The 20430-nt window shown below is 39.3% G+C and overlaps 2 protein-coding genes across 2 annotated transcripts; both read right to left on the bottom strand.

Annotated features, from left to right (window-relative positions):
• Positions 1–736: 736 nt before the first annotated feature.
• LOC128699275 (cuticle protein 7-like) lies at positions 737–8343 on the bottom strand. The gene is made up of 4 exons (XM_053791878.2): positions 8298–8343; positions 7641–7730; positions 2094–2228; positions 737–1939 (listed from the first exon to the last, which is right to left on the bottom strand). The coding sequence occupies exons 1-4, from the start codon at positions 8307–8309 to the stop codon at positions 1604–1606; spliced, it is 573 nt and encodes a 190-aa protein (XP_053647853.2). The 5' UTR covers positions 8310–8343; the 3' UTR covers positions 737–1603.
• A 9496-nt stretch (positions 8344–17839) lies between these two features.
• LOC128699276 (cuticle protein 7-like) lies at positions 17840–18927 on the bottom strand. Its single transcript, XM_053791880.2, has 4 exons — positions 18861–18927; positions 18500–18589; positions 18246–18383; positions 17840–18117 (listed from the first exon to the last, which is right to left on the bottom strand). Exons 1-4 carry the CDS (start codon positions 18870–18872, stop codon positions 17932–17934), a joined length of 426 nt encoding a protein of 141 aa, XP_053647855.1. The 5' UTR covers positions 18873–18927; the 3' UTR covers positions 17840–17931.
• Between the last annotated feature and the right edge of the window lie 1503 nt (positions 18928–20430).

Genomic DNA, 20430 nt, shown 5'->3' with positions numbered 1-20430 from the left:
TTTTTTTTATTTTTTTTTTTTTTTTACACATGGTTTGACAAGGTTAAGGATCCCTAGCTTTATTGACAAGCTATTTACAGGTTAAGGATTCCTAACTTTATTGACAAGCTAAGAGCTGTTACCTACATCAGCTCATTTGAAAGCATTTTTATTGTTATGAGACATACAAGTAGGGAACAGGATGAAGTTGGAGCCATCTGTGGGCCAGCATTTTCATTTGATCAACTGACGTTATCTCGTTGACATCATTATGCTGAACGAATGTGTTCCATACTCGAGTCATCCTGGGTATGTATGATCTCAGATGGAGTGATGTTCTGGAGAAGGGTACAGCCAGAGTGAAGTTGCTGCTTTCTGCCCGTCTTGTGGCATAAAAGCTTGTTTCGCGCTGTCCTCGAAGTGGATCCAAGTGTGGTATTTTGACAATATTGGCCTTGTACATAACAGTAAGGATACCCACATCCCTCCTATGTTGAAGGCTCTGCTGAAATGACAGATCCATCCAGGATGGGTCCAGGCGAGAGATGAGACGTCTTGCTCTGTTCTCTACTCTGTCAAGCAGTCGCAGATGAGAGGGGGGACAGGCTCTCTCTCTCTCTCTCTCTCTCTCTCTCTCTCTCTCTCTCTCTCTCTCTCTCTCTCTCTCTCTCTCTCTCTCTCTCTCACACACACACACACACACACACACACACACACACACACACACACACACACACACAAAAATTTACAGGCATTGCTATTATTTAATTATAGTTTTCAGAAATACACACAGAAGCACATGTTAGACTATACCAGTTATAAAGGTGACCTCTGTACTGCAACTTTGGTAACAAAAACGCATTAGGTGTTATTTAAAAAAAATACTAATTTACCATTTTTCTAAGGAGGTTTGTAGCGCAGGTCCAGACGCGCAAGTCTTCCCTGCTGCAGACAGCCTCATGTTTATACGGCAGAAATATATCAGATGGTCTTGCCAATGTGCCGTATTTACATATTTTACATGTTTTTTTACATTAAAGTTCAGTGTTTAGGAGCCTTCTTATCTCGGTCACCACAGGATCTCTTATACGTAATAATATGCAGTGCTTTCTTTATTCATTTCTATACCGTATTTATTTTATACATTTTGGTTCTTTTACAGATTACTTAAGGAAGTTTTACGATGAACGGTGATTTTACATTGTTAGGTGGAAGACATTCTCTGTTGACTAGTTATTATTACTTTTAACCCTGCTGAGTTAGTGCGAGACAGTCTTCTCTCCCAGAAAAATAACTCCTTCATTAATGGAGGGATTTTAACTAGCCTTCATTATAATTTGGCTTTATGTGGAAAACTTACTCGGATAATGAGGTTACAAGGCCATAATGTTATTGAAAGTTGGTCTCAGTTTACACTACTTGCTCTTTGTCTTTGCTAAGAAGTCTTCGGCTGGTATGAAGGACAAGGTTAATAATAGGGTTGACATGAGGGCTGAGACAGATATGAGAACTGGAGCAGGTATAAGGGATGGGGCTAGTGTGATGGCCACAGCTGGTGTGAGGGCTGTGGCTAGTAAGAGAGTCCAGGTATATATGAGAGTTGAGACTGGTATGAGGGCTGGGACTAGTATGATGGCTGGGACTGGTACGATGGCTGGGGTTGGTACGATGGCTGGGGTTGGTACGATGGCTGGGGTTGGTACGATGGCTGGGGTTGGTACGATGGCTGGGGTTGGTACGATGGCTGGGGTTGGTACGATGGCTGGGGTTGGTACGATGGCTGGGGTTGGTACGATGGCTGGGGTTGGTACGATGGCTGGGGTTGGTACGATGGCTGGGACTGGTACGAGGGCTGTGGCTTGAAGGTGACTGGTGGACCGGTCACCTGGGCGTACTGGGCCTCACCTTGGTAACTCACTTGAGCCTGATACCCGCTGTTGTCGTCGGCAACGTAATTCACCTGTTACGTTAGAAAAGTGATAATGCTAAGAACTAACGTTATGTAAAACAGGATTAGGGACATATTCTGGAATTTATTATGTATATTTTCAGATTACATTTGATAACACAGTTCACATTAACTTCTCATGATGATAACCAAATATTTATTTTACCGTCTGTTTGCGGCCGTCGGGAAGCTGCACAGTGTAAGACCCCTTGACAGTGTTTCCATCAGACTGTTCTGCTTGGTCAAAGTCGTTGCCGGAATTGTCCTTGACGCTGTACTGGAAGTTGTATGGCATGCCATCCTGACGTATAAATTACAATAAGTAGATCCACGTTCCATAAATGTGTTAAGAATGTTTTTAAGCTATAAGTAATATATATATATATATATATAACAACACTGCGACTAGCCCATGCTAGCGCTTGGCCTGCCTCATGGTGGGCGAAAACTCATGACGCCTTAATCCACTGGACCATACACTCCTTAAGAGTAGCGCATCCAGCGGAACTGGATGTTGTACTCGCTACCCAAGGACATACGATGGTGTGGATGACTCTAGGCTAACTTCATTCTAGTCCCTGTTTGGTATACTAGTACAACGAACAGAATTTTATATTGTGCCCACGAACGAGTGGTATTGATCAATAACAACACTGCGACTAGCAGAGGTCTCGAACCCATGCTGCTTTGGCCTGCCTCATGGTGGGCGAAACCATCGTATGTCCTTGGGTAGCGAGTACAACATCCGGTTCCACTACTCTTAAGGATTGTTTGGTCCAGTGGATTAAGGCGTGATGAGTTTTCGCCCACCATGAGGCAGTCCAAAGCAGCATGGGTTCGAGTCCTTGGCTAGTCGCAGTGTTGTTATTGATCAGTACCACTCGTTCGTGGGCACAATAATATATATATATATATATATATATATATATATATATATATATATATATAAACAAGTCGGCCGCCTCCCACCGAGGCAGGGTGACCCAAAAAAGAAAGAAAATCCCCAAAATGAAAATACTTTCATCATTCAACACTTTCACCACACTCACACATTATCACTGTTTTTGCAGAGGTGCTCAGAATACAACAGTTTAGAATCATACACATATAAAGATACACAACATATCGCTCCAAACTGCCAATATCCCAAACCCCTCCTTTAAAGTGCAGGCATTGTACTTCCCATTTCCAGGACTCAAGTCCGACTATATGAAAATAACCGGTTTCCCTGAATCCCTTCACTAAATATTACCCTGCTCACATTCCAACAGATCGTCAGGTCCCAAATACCATTCGTCTCCATTCACTCCTATCTAACACGCTCATGCACGCTTGCTGGAAGTCCAAGCCCCTTGCCCACAAAACCTCCTTTACCCCCTCTCTCCAACCCTTTCGAGGACGACCCCTACCCCGCCTTCCTTCCCCTGTAGATTTATATGCTTTCCATGTCATTCTACTTTGATCCATTCTCTCTAAATGACCAAACCACCTCAACAACCCCTCTTCTGCCCTCTGACTAATACTTTTATTAACTCCACACCTTTTCCTAATTTCCACACTCCGAATTTTCTCCATAATATTTACACCACACATTGCTCTTAAACAGGACTTCTCCACTGCCTCCAACCGTCTCCTCGCTGCTGCATTTACCACCCAAGCTTCACACCCATATAAGAGTGTTGGTACTACTATACTTTCATACATTCCCTTCTTTGCCTCCATAGATAACGTTTTTTGACTCCACATATACCTCAACGCACCACTCACCTTTTTTCCCTCATCAATTCTATGATTAACCTCATCCTTCATAAATCCATCCGCCGACACGTCAACTCCCAAGTATCTGAAAACATTCACTTCTTCCATACTACTCCTCCCCAATTTGATATCCAATTTTTCTTTATCTAAATCATTTGATACCCTCATCACCTTACTCTTTTCTATGTTCACTTTCAACTTTCTACCTTTACACACATTCCCAAACTCATCCACTAACCTTTGCAATTTTTCTTTAGAATCTCCCATAAGCACAGTATCATCAGCAAAGAGTAACTGTGTCAATTCCCATTTTGAATTTGATTCCCCAAAATTTAATCCCACCCCTCTCCCGAACACCCTAGCATTTACTTCCTTTACAACCCCATCTATAAATATATTAAACAACCATGGTGAAAAAAAAATGCCTGAGCTTGCTACCATCTGCAGCTCATAAGACTGCCATCCCCACGAGCCCCTTTGAGGCGGGGTAGATGGCAGACCAGAGGCCTAGCTTCTCCCTACGAGCCCCGTGAGGGCGGGGAATGTGGCTAGGCCTGGGGACACTTGGTCCCAAAGATGAGGAGGTACTTGTCCCTCCTCCCATGGGAGACTTAAGTCTCGAGACACTCCCCAGATAGGGAGCCAAGGCCGGGTCACCACTACTTGGAAAAGACCCGGGCCGGGAGAATACCGGCGAATAAAAAAAAAAAAAAAAATGGTGACATTACACATCCCTGTCTAAGACCTACTTTTACCGGGAAGTAGTCTACCTCTCTTCTACACACCCTAACCTGAGCCTCACTATCCTCATAGAAACTCTTTACAGCATTTAATAACTTACCACCTATTCCATATACTTGCAACATCTGCCACATTGCTCCTCTATCCACTCCATCATATGCCTTTTCTAAATCCATAAATGCAATAAAAACTTCCCTACCTTTATCTAAATACTGTTCACATATATGCTTCAATGTAAACACTTGATCTACACATCCCCTACCCACTCTGAAACCTCCTTGCTCATCCGCAATCCTACATTCTGTCTTGCCTCTAATTCTTTCAATTATAACCCTACCGTACACTTTTCCTGGTATACTCAGTAAACTTATTCCTCTATAATTTTTACAGTCTCTTTTGTCCCCTTTCCCTTTATATAAAGGGACTATACATGCTCTCCGCCAATCCCTAGGTACCTTCCCCTCTTTCATACATTTATTAAACAAAAGTACCAACCACTCCAACACTATATCCCCCCCTGCTTTTAACATTTCTGTCATGATCCCATCAGTTCCAGCTGCTTTACCCCCTTTCATTCTACGTAATGCCTCACGTACCTCCCCCACACTTACATTCTGCTCTTCTTCACTCCTAAAAGATGGTATACCTCCCTGACCAGTGCATGAAATTACTGCCTCTCTTCCTTAACATTTAAAAGTTCCTCAAAATATTCTCGCCATCTACCTAATACCTCCATCTCCCCATCTACTAACTCCCCTACTCTGTTTTTAACTGACAAATCCATACTTTCCCTAGGCTTTCTTAACTTGTTTAACTCACTCCAAATTTTTTTCTTATTTTCATTAAAGTTTCTTGACAGTGCCTCTCCCACTCTATCATCTGCTCTCCTTTTGCACTCTCTCACCACTCTCTTTACCGTTCTTTTACTCTCCATATACTCTGCTCTTCTTATAACACTTCTGCTTTGTAAAAACCTCTCGTAAGCTACCTTTTTCTCTTTTATCACACCCTTTACTTCATCATTCCACCAATCACTCCTCTTTCCTCCTGCCCCCACCCTCCTATAACCACAAACTTCTGGCCCACATTCTAATACTGCATTTTTAAAACTATTCCAACCCTCTTCAACCCCCCCACTTCTAATACTGCATTTTTAAAACTATTCCAACCCTCTTCAACCCCCCCACTTCTAATACTGCATTTTTAAAACTATTCCAACCCTCTTCAACCCCCCCCACTACTCATCTTTGCACTAGCCCACCTTTCTGCCAATAGTCGCTTATATCTCACCCGAACTTCCTCCTCCCTTAGTTTATACACTTTCACCTCCCTCTTACTTGTTGTTGCCACCTTCTTCTTTTCCCATCTACCTCTTACTCTAACTGTAGCTACAACTAAATAATGATCCGATATATCAGTTGCCCCTCTATAAACATGTACATCCTGGAGCCTACCCATCAACCTTTTATCCACCAATACATAATCTAATAAACTACTTTCATTACGTGCTACATCATACCTTGTATATTTATTTATCCTCTTTTTCATAAAATATGTATTACTTATTACCAAATCTCTTTCTACACATAGCTCAATTAAAGGCTCCCCATTTACATTTACCCCTGGCACCCCAAATTTACCTACTACTCCCTCCATAACATTTTTACCCACTTTAGCATTGAAATCCCCAACCACCATTACTCTCACACTTGATTCAAAACTCCCCACGCATTCACTCAACATTTCCCAAAATCTCTCTCTCTCCTCTACACTTCTCTCTTCTCCAGGTGCATACATGCTTATTATAACCCACTTTTCACATCCAATCTTTATTTTACTCCACATAATCCTTGAATTAATACATTTATAGTCCCTATTTTCCTGCCATAGCTTATCCTTCAACATTATTGCTACTCCTTCTTTAGCTCTAACTCTATTTGAAACCTCTGACCTAATCCCATTTATTCCTCTCCATTGAAACTCTCCCACCCCCTTCAGCTTTGTTTCACTTAAAGCCAGGACATCCAGCTTCTTCTCATTCATAACATCCACAATTATCTCTTTCTTATCATTTGCACAACATCCACGCACATTCAGACTTCCCACTTTGACAATTTTCTTCTTCTTATTCTTTTTAGTAATCTTTACAGTAAAAGGGGTTACTAGCCCATTGTTCCCGGCATTTTAGTTGACTTCTACAACACGCATGGCTTACGGAGGAAAGATTCTTATTCCACTTCCCTATGGATATAAAAGGAAAAGTAATAATACCAAGAACTATTAAGATAAAATCAAAGAAAACTCAGATGAGTGTGTATAAATAAATGTGTACATGTATGTGTAGTGTGACCTATCTATCTATCTATCTATATATATATATATATATATATATATATATATATATATATATATATATATATATTGTGTGTGTGTGCGTGTGCAAACGTTATCTCTGAGTCCGCAGCAGGGTTCGAACTTACACACTGCATCAAAGTACGTAGAACTTACGTCATCCGATCAGATTCAGGTTCGAATGCTGATATGGACTGAGAGATAATGTTTGCAAATAATTTCGCCCGTTTGCAAATTGTTTAACGTTATATATATATTATATATATATATATATATATATATATATATATATATATATATATATATATATATATATATAATGCAAAGAATTCGCAGAGTGGAGATTAGGAGGTGTGGATTGCTAAAAGTATGAAAGTATTATTCAAAGGGTTGATGAAGGGTTGGCGAGATTGTTTGGATATATAGAGAGGATGGAGGAAAATAGGGTGACTAGGAGGGTATATAAATCTGTGGTGGATGTGAGGAGGAGGAGGTAGGGGTAAGGGAGGTTTTGAATGGTAGGGGCTTAGACATCCGGCAGGCTTGTATTAGCGTGTTGTATAGGAATGGGTGGAGGCAAGTGGTTATTGTGAATTTGATGTGCTGTTAGTGTGAGCAAGGTAACATTTATGAAGAGATTCAGGGGAACCGAAGGAGGGGAAAGTACAGTTCCTGCACTCTGAGAGAGGGGTGGGGATGTTGCAGCTCGGAGAGTTGTGTAACCTGTGTTGTCGACATGCTTCTGACAAGATGGTGATTGAGTGAAGGATGGTGAAGGTGTTTCTTTTTTTTTGGGTCACCCTTCCTTGATGGGAGACTATCGATCTTAAAAATATATGTATATTAAAACATAATGACTGACCTGCTGGTAGGCTGGTTGTTGTGATGGGGGACCATAGGGGTCAATAGGGTAAGTGTTAGCTACCCCTATCATCACCAGTGTTATAGCAACCTGTGGGCGACCAAAATTTTAATTAAAAATAAAAATGTATTGAGATTAATATTTCTTTGCCCCACCTGGTATGTGATTTGTTTGTAATTTGTGTTTACTGTACTTGTTACTTATTGTTTAGGAATTTTTAAGCAGCGAGATACCTGGCTTTAGGGTGAATAGATTATGATAAATATATTTCATTTGTTTTATTTTATTGCTATAAAAATAATTTGACTCATTACAATTTTAAGTGAATAGATGAAATTTCTTGAAGAATTTGCATATATATATATATATATATATATATATATATATATATATATATATATATATATATATATATATATATAATATATATATTATATATATATATATATAATATATATATATATATATATATATATATATATATATATATATATATATATATATATATATATATATATATATATATATATATTAAGTATTTACTGCCAGGTAAATGTTAAATTCCTAATCACTGTTAAATGCAGTTAAGCATGATTTGTGTCAGAAAACTGTTACAGTAATATTTTATGTTAAATTGTGATAACAGTAATGACAAACCTTAGTGATCATGTTTGACTAGTTCTGGTTGTGGAGGATGAGCGAGTGGTGTGGAGGTGGAGTGTGTAGAGGCTTATATAGTGATGGTGAAGGTCGACCTTGACGGCAATATCTGGATGGTCAGCACACCTGCAGCTTCTGGGAGAAGACCACCACCACAGCAAGCCAAAATGTCCACACCAAACCACTAACTGATATAATGCAGCAATCTTCATTGTTCATCTTGAATGTAGAAGGTAATGTCTAAGGGCTGATATAATCTCTGTTAAATTGGATCGTTACACTACATGCAGCCGATTTGTGGGGGGTTATCACCCCTACACCTTGATCCTAGACCACGCCTTCCTTTGATGGCCGGATCAGTAAAGTTGGTGTTAGCACCACACTGTCCAACGTAGGCACCACAGCCTGGATCAGGGACTGACTTGAGGAATCTTTGAATGTTTTGTTCGTAATTCGTAATAAAATAAGAGTGAAAAAAAATCTTGGTCCCTTTGCGTTCTTGAATTGTCAAATAGTGTACGCGTTGCAGCTCGGCTTTTCGTTATGGGTAATGTGCATCATCTCACCATCTTAATATTATTAGGAATATTTTATGTGTGCAAATTTGGAACCAGTCCGTCCAGATTTTTTGTGTACATTGTAATATATATTTAGCTCCCGTTTTCCGGAGAGTACAGTTCAAGGAACTTTGGCATTCCCAATAATTTAGGTGTGTAATTGAATTTGTATGGGCAGTGAAAGTTCTCTGTGCATTCTTCTAATCTGTATTTTGCCTATAAATTGAGTTTTTAGTGAAAAGCCATATTCCAGTCTAGATAGTACAGGTGACTTAGAGTATCATGATAGGCATGGCATGCCTTGAGTTCAAGATTCTTGTTATCCAACCTTTAATGTTCCTTGTTAGGGGGGGGGTGAAGCCGCCACCTACAGGGAGACCCAGAAGACCCATAAATATGAAGACCTGCCCCTTTGCTATAACTTCATCCCAGTAGGGTCGGAGACCCTTTGGAGCATGGGGCAAGTGTGCTCTAAAGTTCCTCAGAGAGTTGGGTGAAAAACTCATCACAGAAACCAAGGATCACAGAGCGGCCAGCTTCCTCTTTCAGAGACTCAGTGTTGCGATCCAGAGAGAAAATGCCTGCAGCCTTCTGGGCACGCGGCCCGCCTCCGGGGAGCTGGATAAAGTATTTGAGATGTAGGCTCTGAGATGTTATTTATGTTGTTCAACTTCCTCTTATATTTTTGTTGATGTACTTGGTTGTTAAATAAAGTCCACACAGAATATAGAACATAGAGGGTGGTAGAAGAAAATATTCAAACGCTCCAGGGAGAATCTCGAGTTTTCCCTGAAATAAGTTTATTCTTTTCTTTGAGGATGAGGGTCCCTAGTCCAGTTCCGGAGGTGGCACCTTCACCCCCCCCCCTCTCTCTCTCTCTCTCTCTCTCTCTCTCTCTCTCTCTCTCTCTCTCTCTCTCTTTCTCGCTCTTTCTCTCTCTCGCTCTCTTCTATATATAATAATGACATAATGCACCTGTAATGATAGAAGAGTGTTACTTTTAATAATAATATTTCATAAAATAGTAGTAGGGAGATATTACCGAAAATAAGAGCAAATTCTACAATGCAGTTAACTTGTGCTTCATATGCTAATAACTAATAAATATTCAGCTTTCATCTTACTGTCTGTTTGCGGCCGTCAGGAAGCTGGACAATGTAGGTTCCCTTGACAGTTGTGATAAAGGGTTTAAAACCGACAAGTTGAAGATTGACAGTGTTTCCGTCAGACTGTTCTGTGTGGCCCAAGTCATTGCCAGAGTTGTCGTCTTTGACGCGGTACTGGAAGTTGTATGGTATACCATCCTGTAGTGTATTGTAATGAGAAATCTAAATAAGCGTATCCATGTTCTGTAAATTGTAAATGTGTTGTTGTGAATGTTAGTGTAATACTGTGAATCTTGACTGACCTGCTTGTAAGCAGACTGTTGTGATCGAGCACCGTAGTGGTCAGTAGGGTGTGTGTTAACTACACCCAACACCACCAGTGTTATACCAGCCTGTAGATGATCAAAAATATTGTTAGACTAAAATAAAATATATTGAAAACCGATTATTTTAGAATTTGTATTTTCTTTACTTGTGATGCGAGTGCTGACAGACTGTGGAAGACGTGATGAATAAAATTTTAATACACTTTTGAAACTGATTGCCTTGAATATAATTTTGACTGGATTGTTAATAAATTTATTTCAGAATTTGGATATACACATGTACGGTACATCATTGTTCGATTACCAGATTAATGTTTTAACTCCAAAGTTAGCGATAAATGTATTTAATCATAATTCTTTGCAAAAAATTTTTATAATTTAAAGCAGTAGTTGCTATTGTTAATTATAATAGTTATAAAGACACTTCAAGTATTTGAGGCACTTTAGCGATCATGTTTGACGAAATAAAATTGTGGAGGCTGGTTGATATAGGTTTATAGAGAGATGGTGAAGGTGACCATGACGGAAATATATGGATGGTCAACATTCCAGCCTCTGGGAAAGGACTACCATGACAAGCAAAATTGTCCACATTAGAGCACTTGCTGGCCTGACCCAAAAAAGGAAATTACACATGTTTATCAGATTTATTATATCTTCAGTTGTGCAATTGACTGACGTGGATAATGTTGGTTCCAGAAATTTTGTGTCTGTTACCTACGTAAGAACGTCATCCGTGTCTATGCATATATTATTTTTAATTTTTAATTAGGCTGTGATGCTTATGGTGGTCTGTGTGTGTCAAACACCAACAGCCCAAGTACACCTTCGACCCAAATACTTCATACACCACTGAAGCCCTGGACAGAATACTCACTCCACCCCGCCTTGTGGCAATCGACTACACTTCAAGGAAGAAATTCAGGACGCTCCAGAATGGGTCCCTTGAAGACGGTACCCTAGCACGACTCTAGCACGACAACCTACGAACACTCACCATGAAGATAAGTTTCCCCAGCACTTTGCGGTCCGCTAAAGCTGGGGTGTGGCTCCAATGGACCCTGTAATTGCTGCCTCTGCCCGCCTGCGCTTCTGAAGCAAGAAGACACTTCCCTCCTGGGAAGTCAGTGCAAGATAGAAGAAGACATCCTCCAACCGGAGGGCCCAAGAAAGAAGAAGATGAACCCCAACCCCCACCCGGGGGGCCACCGCCGGATCACCATCTGGAGAAGACCCGGGCTGGAAGTACCGGCGAATCAACATGAATGAATGAAACCAACAGCCTGGGTGATTAGGAAATCAACCAGGTCTGGTCTGGAAGTGGGCCACGGGGGCGGTAACCCTGGAATCGGCCTAAAGTAACCGTCAGATACTCCCTGATAGGTGTTATCTATAGTGCTTCATAGAATTACTTTTTCTTCAAGAATTCCGTTCCATAAAGTGAGATCGCTACTTCTGATAGGCTTCATACTTTCAGAGTTGGTGCGTAATTTTTGTTAGGGAAAGGTTCGGATTCTTATTAGGCTGTGTAGGTGTTATTTATCAAGTTGATATATGTAAACAGAGCAAAGGTTTCTGTACAATAGCTGGAGAACGCCTCTCTGATTTCAAACTTTTAACAAAGGTGTATTGTACTTAGAAGATGGTTTGCATTGCTGTTCAAGTGGGTTGGAACCAGTTAATTTTATTTAACTTAAATTATCAGAGGTAATATTTAACTGCATTATCAACTTATGCCACATTGTACGCCATTCCAATTTAACCATTTGTGGTATTTTTTATGCAATAACTTGAGAATGTCTGTATTGAATGGCTTTAAATTTTGAGGCTTGGTGCATCTAACCGAAAGGAAGATTAAGCTTTAGGCTGTGTAGGTACAAATTGACCCTATTTTTTATGAGTTACCAATAAAATAAGCCAACGAAAAAAGTAAATGACCCACACAAAACTTATGCCTGAATGATATGTAGGAATGCAACTCACAGGCAAGTCTGCCATCCATCCACACATTAATATGTAAGTATTCTAGGAGTAACTTCACATCATTAGTGATGTACATCAAATGTTCATCGCACTGAAAACACACTGTAATTATACAAAATGTATTAATATAGCTATACTCAGTATTATAGTTACTTCACTGTATATAATCTTTAATTAATCAACAGATTCACTCAGTACAGCATCTCCTCACTTAACGACAGAGTTTTGTTCCTTAGACCACATCGTTAAACGAATTCATCGCTAAGTGAGGAGCATGCTATAATTGTAGTGGGTTTGTGTCATCCATCTTTGATGTTGTTTTAATGTCACCTTTGCACCATTTATAACATTTTTGGTATATTTTTAAATGTTTATTCAGTAATGTACTGTATATTGAAATAACCAGAATAGAGGAAATCAGCTCTAATATACATTTTTTAGGTATAAATACTGGTCAGAGAGCCCATTGTAAGTCGGAGGCATCGGTAAACGAGTACGTTTACCGTCGCTATATATGAGCCCCATGAATTTGTCATTTTCAATATTAAATAGTTAGATGGAGCATTCAAATGCCACTTTTCACCCAACATAGAGAATAGACTGTTTAACCTCAGAAAATAATAACGTTTGTCATCCTGTGCATATTTTAATAAATGAAGATGCAGAAACGCAGAAGACCAAAGGACAAAAATGTAGTAAATCGTTTATAAAATATTGAAGCATCTGATAACTTTTTTTTTTTTAATTCTTTTGTCCATAAACATTATTTTATAAATATTATGAAGCATATGTACGATATTCTCCCCCGAGTTCATAACAAGCCTAATTAATTATTTATTGCACAAAATTTTGGGTCTTTCATTTGGAGAGTACCAAGGAATGAAGATTTCGATTTTCGAAGATATGCAGTTGAAACGGCATGAGTCATGCCAGGAAAAATAGCGAGGTATTGCAAGCGAACTGTTCATATATCCATGATATTTTATGCTGTCGCCATCAGTCTCAGAATCGTTGAGATGTTTAGTTTATGCCACAGTGAGCCATTGCCTCTCTTTTGTCAGATGGCTTATGTTGTACTCACCTAATTGTGGTTGCAGTGGTCGAGACTCGGTTCTTGGCCCGCCTCTTCATTGAACGCTACTAGGTCCTCTCTCACTGCTCCATGAGCTTTATCATACCTCGTCTTAAAGCTATGTATAGTTCCTACCTCCACTACCTCACTTGCCAGACTATTCCACTTCCTGACAACTCTGTTACTGAAGAAATACTCCCTAACATCCCTTTGACTCATCTGAGTCTTCAACTTCCAATTGTGACCCCTTGTTTCTGTGTCCTCTCTCTGGAACATCCTGTCTCTGTCCACCTTGTCTATTCCACGCAGTGTTTTGTATGTCGTTATAATGTCTCCCCTAACCCTCCTGTCCTTCAGTGTCGTCAGGCCGATTTCCCTTAACCTTTCATTGTTGGACATTCCCCTTACCACTGGAACTAACCTTGTCGCAAACCTTTGCACTTTCTCTAATTTCTTGACGTGTTTGATCAAGTGTGAGTTCCAAACTGGTGCTGCGTACTCCAGTATGGGTCTGACGTACATGGTGTACAGTGTCTTGAACGATTCCTTACAAAGGTATCGGAACGCTATTCTCAGGTTTGCCATGTACCCATATGCTGCAGCAGTTATCTGGTTGATGTGTGTTTCCGGAGACGTGCTTGATGTTATACACACCTCAAGACCTTTCTCCTTGAGCGAGGTTTGCAGTCTTTGGCTACCTAGCCTATACTCTGTCGGCGGTCTTCTTAGCCCTTCCTTGATCTTCATGACTTTGCATTTGGCGGGGTTAAATTCGAGAAGCCAGTTGCTGGACCAGGTGTCCAGCCTGTCCAGGTCTCTCTCAAGTCTTGCCTGATCCTCATCTGATTTAATTCTCCTCATTAACTTCACATCATCTCTAACAGGGACACTTCTGAGTCTATACACTGAGTGTATACACCGAGGTTTGTGTGGAAAGTGTACATATATCCCAGATTTAATTAGATTTTTCTTCAATGGTTGTTAATAGGTGTACTGTAATCATAGTGATCCTTGTAGAACTTTATGTACTATACCCCTCAAAGAAAGTTCTTTGATGCTGGTGAGGAGCTCTTGATCTAGGGAATTGGATCTGTGCTCCAATTCCTTGATTTAAGCCTGAATGCCCCCCCCACAGGTGCTGTATAATCCCTTGGGGTTTAGCGCTCCCCATGATAATGCACTGTAACATCTTTACATTACCCAAATTACAAAAAATATTGAGTGAATCTTGTGAATATTGATATTTTTTTTAATAATATATACTGAATTTTTCTAATGCCAAGTCTGCATTTGTCTGAGATGATCATAATGGAAAGAAACACATTGAGGCGTCCTTTCCAATAATTAATATCAGATATCAATAACTTAAGTTTTTCTAAAGTATATACAGTGTCTTTTTTTTTTTTTAACCAAAACTCCGTTGGGGTATAGGTTATGCATTTTTTTTGAGATTTGTCTATCGGAGTTGACCTTTTCAAAATCGAACCCTAGTATAAACTTGACGTTATTCTTTCATTGTCAACAAACAAAATTATCAATTTCAAAGCAGGGTACCAAGTTAATCTTACAATTTTCATTATTTTACAAATTTTACAGTTTTCATTTCATTTTCATTATTTTCATTTCATTATTTCATTTTTTTTTCATTTCATTAATTCATTTTCATTATTTTACAATTTTAAAATTTTCATTATTTTACAAATCATGACAGACATAAAATGACATTCAGACGGTCATTGAAAATAATATTTAAGTTTTTGTTCATAAAATATAATTGCCACAAGACGGATGTAAATTTTCACCAATTTAGAAATATCAGTGATGTGCTGAGAAAGGTTCAACAGTTGGACTTTTTCTTTCTCATTGTTAAAATTAACTAAGTTAATATTTTGCACGAGTGATGAACATTATTTGTTTAAAGGTTACTCAGAAATTACAGTCATGCTGTTACTAGTCTTAGATAAATGCCGTTGGGCACCATTACTATAAGCAGTTATGTTTTGCCTATGAGCCCATTGCGCTTTACACATGTGTGTACAGTAGACAGTTATATTACATGGTAGTTATATTCCTGAAAACGCCGTGTTAGGTAAAAACCGTGTTAGATAAACTGAAGGTAAACTGGGTCAATGATGTGTTTGGCCCCAGTGTGAAAAAAATACCTCCTGGAAAAGAAATTGCCACTCAAGTGCCTCCTGGTACTGGACAATGCTCCTGCTCATCCTCCAGACTTGGAAGACCAATTGTTTAGGGACTCCTGTTTTATAACAGTGAACTTCTTTCCTCCTAACACCACTCCTCTCATCCAGCCCATGGACCAGCAGGTCATAACTTCAAAAATCTCTACACAAAAGCAGCGTTTCGAAGGTGCTTTGAAGTGACCTCGGACACTGACTTGACCCTAAGAGAGTTCTGGAGGAATCACTTTTATACCTTCCATTTTATAAGCCTTATAGGTAAAGCTTGGCAGGGAGTAACTTCCAGGACTTGGAACTCTGCGTGGAGAAAATTGTGGCCAGATTATAAGAACATAAAGAACACTGCAACAGGCCTACTGGCCTATGCGAGGCAGGTCCAATTTTCCCACCAGTTTAAGCCAACGCCTTGACCTAGTCAGGTCAGTCACGTCCAAGAGAGGGATTTTGAAGGGTTTGGGGCTGACCCTGAGGACCCTACGCCTGTTGTGCAATCTATTGTGGCGCTGGGGAAGTTCATGGGGTTGGATGTGAGGGACGAGGATGTGGAACAGTTCGTGGAGGACCACAGGGAAGAGCTGCAAGACCTTGAACTGGAACACCAACAGACTGCAGCTGAGGAAATTGCTTCAGAGGAGGAGGAAGAGAGAGGGGAGAAGGTGCCTTCTTCAGTGATTAAGGACATGTGTGCAAAGTGGAATGAGTTGCAAAGTTTTGTTGAAAAGTATCACCCTGACCAAGCTGAAACAAGCCATATCTGCAACATGTTCAGTGACAAAGCCTTGTCCCACTAGGGAAATCTTAGAGACGCCAGAAACAGACCTCTCTGGACAAATTTTTTGTGCGATAGGGGTCCAGCGACTCTCAAGCTGGTCCTAGTGGCATTAAAAGACAAAGAAGAGAAGTTACTCCAGAGAGGGACTTGTTACCTGAAGTCATTATGGAGGGGGATAACCCTTCCGAACAATAACCCCAACTCCCTCTCTACTCCTCCCTATCTTCCATAAACCAAGAAGAGTCTTCAATAAAGATATGTAATACTGATTTAATTGTTCATGTATTTATTTTATTTAGTTCTCATTGTTTTGTGTATGTAAAACTATAATTAATCTTTAAAAAAAAATGTTTTTTTTTTTTGTGAATATTTTTGGGTGTCTGGAACGGATTAATTGTATTTACAATTATTCTTATGGGAATTCTTATTTCGATTTTCGGCCATTTCGGGTTTAGGCCAACCTTCTGGAACGGATTACGGCCGGTAACCGAGAGTCCATTGTCTTTTTTTTTATTAACACATCGGCTGTTTCCCACCAAGGCAGGGTGTACTGAAAAAGAAAAACATTCATCATTCACTCCATCACTGTCTTGCTAGAGGCATGCTTACACTACAGTTATAAAACTGCAACATTAACACCCCTCCTTCAGAGTACCAGCACTGTACTTCCCATCTGCCTGAATCAAGTCTGGCCTGCCGGTTTTCTTGAATCCCTTAATAAATGTTACCTTGCTTACACTACAGTAGTACGTCAAGTCTTAAAAACCATTTGTCTCCATTCGCTCCTAACACGCTCACGCACGCTTGCTGGAAGTCCAAACCCCTCGCACACAAAATCTCATTTACCTCCTCCAACACCTCCTTGACCGAGCCATACCTCACCTTCCCTTCACGACAGATTTATGCACTCTCGAAGTCATATTTTGTTCCATCCTCTGCATGTCCAAGCCACCTCAATAACCCCTCCTCAGCCCTCTGGATAATACTTATATATATATATATATATATATATATATATATATATATATATATATATATATATATATATATATATATATATATATATATATATATATACATGCTTAACAATTCGCAAACAGGCGAAATTATTTATAAACATTGTCTCTACATCCACAGCAGGACTCGAACCTGCTAACTCTGTATCAAGAGTTCACAGTACTTTACCACGAGACTAGACCTGCGATAAGTATGGGCGCTTAGCCGAAGCTAAGCTATGTTACCCCATACCCCTGGGCACCAAGCGCGTTTTGAAAGTTATTTCATGGAATCCTGATAAAACAATATTTTTCATGTAATGTTCAGTTTAAAAAGTATCCCTTAAAAAATTGTCATTAACAATAATGAGTGTCGGGGTCCAAATTGTTTATTCTGTCTATTGTTAATCTAGATATTAGTTAACATCGATGATAAATCTTCACTTATTTGCCTTAAAATAAATGAAGTAAAATTTTATCCAATATATAATTAATTATTTGTGTGTATTGGGTGTATTACAAAACTTCAATTTGCTATAGGTCTTTATTTATAAAACATACAATGAGAATTGGAATATGTTACTTCATTATTATAAAAGTTTTAATTTCTTCTGCTGTTCACTCAGTACGATGGCTGGTATGATGGCTGGGGTTGGTATGATGGCTGGGGTTGGTATGATGGCTGGGGTTGGTATGAGGGCTGTGGCTTGAAGGTGACTGGTGGACCGGTCACCTGGGCGTACTGGGCCTCGCCGGTGTAACTGACTTGAGCCTGATACCCGCCGTTGTCGTCGGCAACGTAATTCACCTGTTATATTTAATTGGCATTACTAGTAAAAACTAACACGATGTAGATTAAAGGTGATACATATTTTTGGAATAGTTTCATGCACTTCTCTTGTATTTTGTAATTTAAATATTCATTTGTCATCTTACCGTCTGTTTGCGGCCGTCAGGGAGTTGGATGGTATAGGATCCTGTGACAGTGTTCCCATCAGACTGTTCAGTTTGGCCAAAGTCATTGCCAGAGTAGTCGTCCTTGATGTTGTACTGGAAGTTGTATGGCATGCCATCCTGAGGTATAAAGTAATGAAAAATTATGTAAGTAAATCCAGGTTCTATAAATAGTCCTTTTTGAATATGTTTTGTGTTATAGCTTAGTTTTTATTGTGATATATAACTTAACTGACCTGCTGATAGGCAGACTGCTGTGATGGGGCGCCATAGGGGTCAATAGGGAAGGTGTTAGCTACACCTAACACCACCAGTGTTATAGCAGCCTGTGGGTGATCAAACGTGTGATTAGACTGTTTTAATATATTTGCATATATATAAACTATGTATGATATATATTATATATTTGTGTATGTGTGTGTGTCTGTGTGTATGTGTATGTGTATGGAAGACAAATTGGCGATTTAGTTGATTTAGGTTTAAAAATAAAAACGGTCATTTTTCCGTATTAACAGGGTAAAAATCTAAAGTTTCTGGAATCCTTTTAAATTGTTAATAATAATTATGGCAAGAAATACAAACTTGTTGTTGAAGTACCTTCGTGATCATGTTGACTAGTTGACGTTATTGTGGAGGCTTAGTGAATGATGTTGAGGTAACGTTGGAAGAGGTTTAAATAGTGATGGTGAAGGTTAACCTTGACGGGTGTGTTGGGATGGTCAGCACTCTTGCACCCTCTGGGAGAGAACCATCACGTTGAGACAAATTATCCACTCCATACCACTTACTGTATGACCCAAAAACAAACTTGCAAGTCTTCCTCAGATTTCTTTCATTTATCTTCAGTGTTGCGGTTAAATGTCATAGACAATATTGTTTATAGGAGTTTGTGTGCGTTACTCTCAGAACATTTCTTAAGAACATTTATTTATTTATTAACACTGTATTTTTTCGTATTATTGTGAGATTAGCGTGTTCCCTAGAATTTTTTTTATGTCGGTATTATTCAGTATATTTTCGAAAAGGCCTTAATAATTATCATCATCGTACAAAGATTTGCTATGTTTTCCCTCACGTGAGCCACAGTGGTTCGTAGTTATTCCTTCGTCAAATGTGCTACAGTGATAAATTAATTTATATATTATTCAACACACTGGCAGTCTCCCACCAAGGCAGGGTGATCTAAAAATAAAAACAAAAGTTTTTATTTTTACATTTAGCAATTTATACAAGGGAAGGGGTTATTAACCCCTGGCTCCCGGCACTTTAATCCCCTTTTACGACACGCATGGATTCTACCCCACTTTCCCATGGTGATAACAGGATATAAAGAACAAGAACTATAAAAAAAATAGAAGTAAACACAGATGGTTGTGTGCGTGTATATATATATATATATATATATATATATATATATATATATATATATATATATATATATATATATATATACAGTTTGTACGAGGATAGTGAGGCTCAAGTTAGAGTATGTAGGAAAGAGGGAAATTATTTCCCAGTAAAAGTAGGCCTTAGACAAGGATGTGTGATGTCACCGTGGTTGTATAATATATTTATAGATGGGGTTGTAAGAGAAGTAAATGCGAGGGTCTTGGCAAGAGGCGTGGAGTTAAAAGATAAAGAATCACACACAAAGTGGGAGTTGTCACAGCTGCTCTTTGCTGATGACACTGTGCTCTTGGGAGATTCTGAAGAGAAGTTGCAGAGATTGGTGGATGGATTTGGTAGGGTGTGCAAAAGAAGAAAATTAAAGGTGAATACAGGAAAGAGTAAGGTTATGAGGATAAAAAGATTAGGTGATGAAAGATTGAATATCAGATTGGAGGGAGAGAGTATGGAGGAGGTGAATGTATTCAGATATTTGGGAGTGGACGTGTCAGCGGATGGGTCTATGAAAGATGAGGTGAATCATAGAATTGATGAGGGGAAAAGAGTGAGTGGTGCACTTAGGAGTCTGTGGAACAAAGAACTTTGTCCTTGGAGGCAAAGAGGGGAATGTATGAGAGTATAGTTTTACCAACGCTCTTATATGGGTGTGAAGCATGGGTGATGAATGTTGCAGCGAGGAGAAGGCTGGAGGCAGTGCAGATGTTATGTCTGAGGGCAATGTGTGGTGTGAATATAATGCAGAGAATTCGTAGTTTGGAAG

Source organism: Cherax quadricarinatus, chromosome 61, assembly GCF_038502225.1.
Source record: "Cherax quadricarinatus isolate ZL_2023a chromosome 61, ASM3850222v1, whole genome shotgun sequence".
Lineage (NCBI taxonomy): Eukaryota > Metazoa > Arthropoda > Malacostraca > Decapoda > Parastacidae > Cherax > Cherax quadricarinatus.
Note: the sequence above shows the minus strand (reverse complement) of the source record. Positions and strands in the feature narration are given on the sequence as shown.

Coding starts and splice junctions, on each gene's coding strand:
- LOC128699275 (XM_053791878.2), bottom strand. Junction 2,229..7,640: donor AACAACCAGCCTACCAGCAG/GTCAGTCATTAT, acceptor TTTATACGTCAG/GATGGCATGCCATACAACTT. Junction 1,940..2,093: donor CCGACGGCCGCAAACAGACG/GTAAAATAAATA, acceptor CTAACGTAACAG/GTGAATTACGTTGCCGACGA.
- LOC128699276 (XM_053791880.2), bottom strand. Junction 18,384..18,499: donor AGCAGTCTGCCTATCAGCAG/GTCAGTTAAGTT, acceptor TTTATACCTCAG/GATGGCATGCCATACAACTT. Junction 18,118..18,245: donor CTGACGGCCGCAAACAGACG/GTAAGATGACAA, acceptor TAAATATAACAG/GTGAATTACGTTGCCGACGA.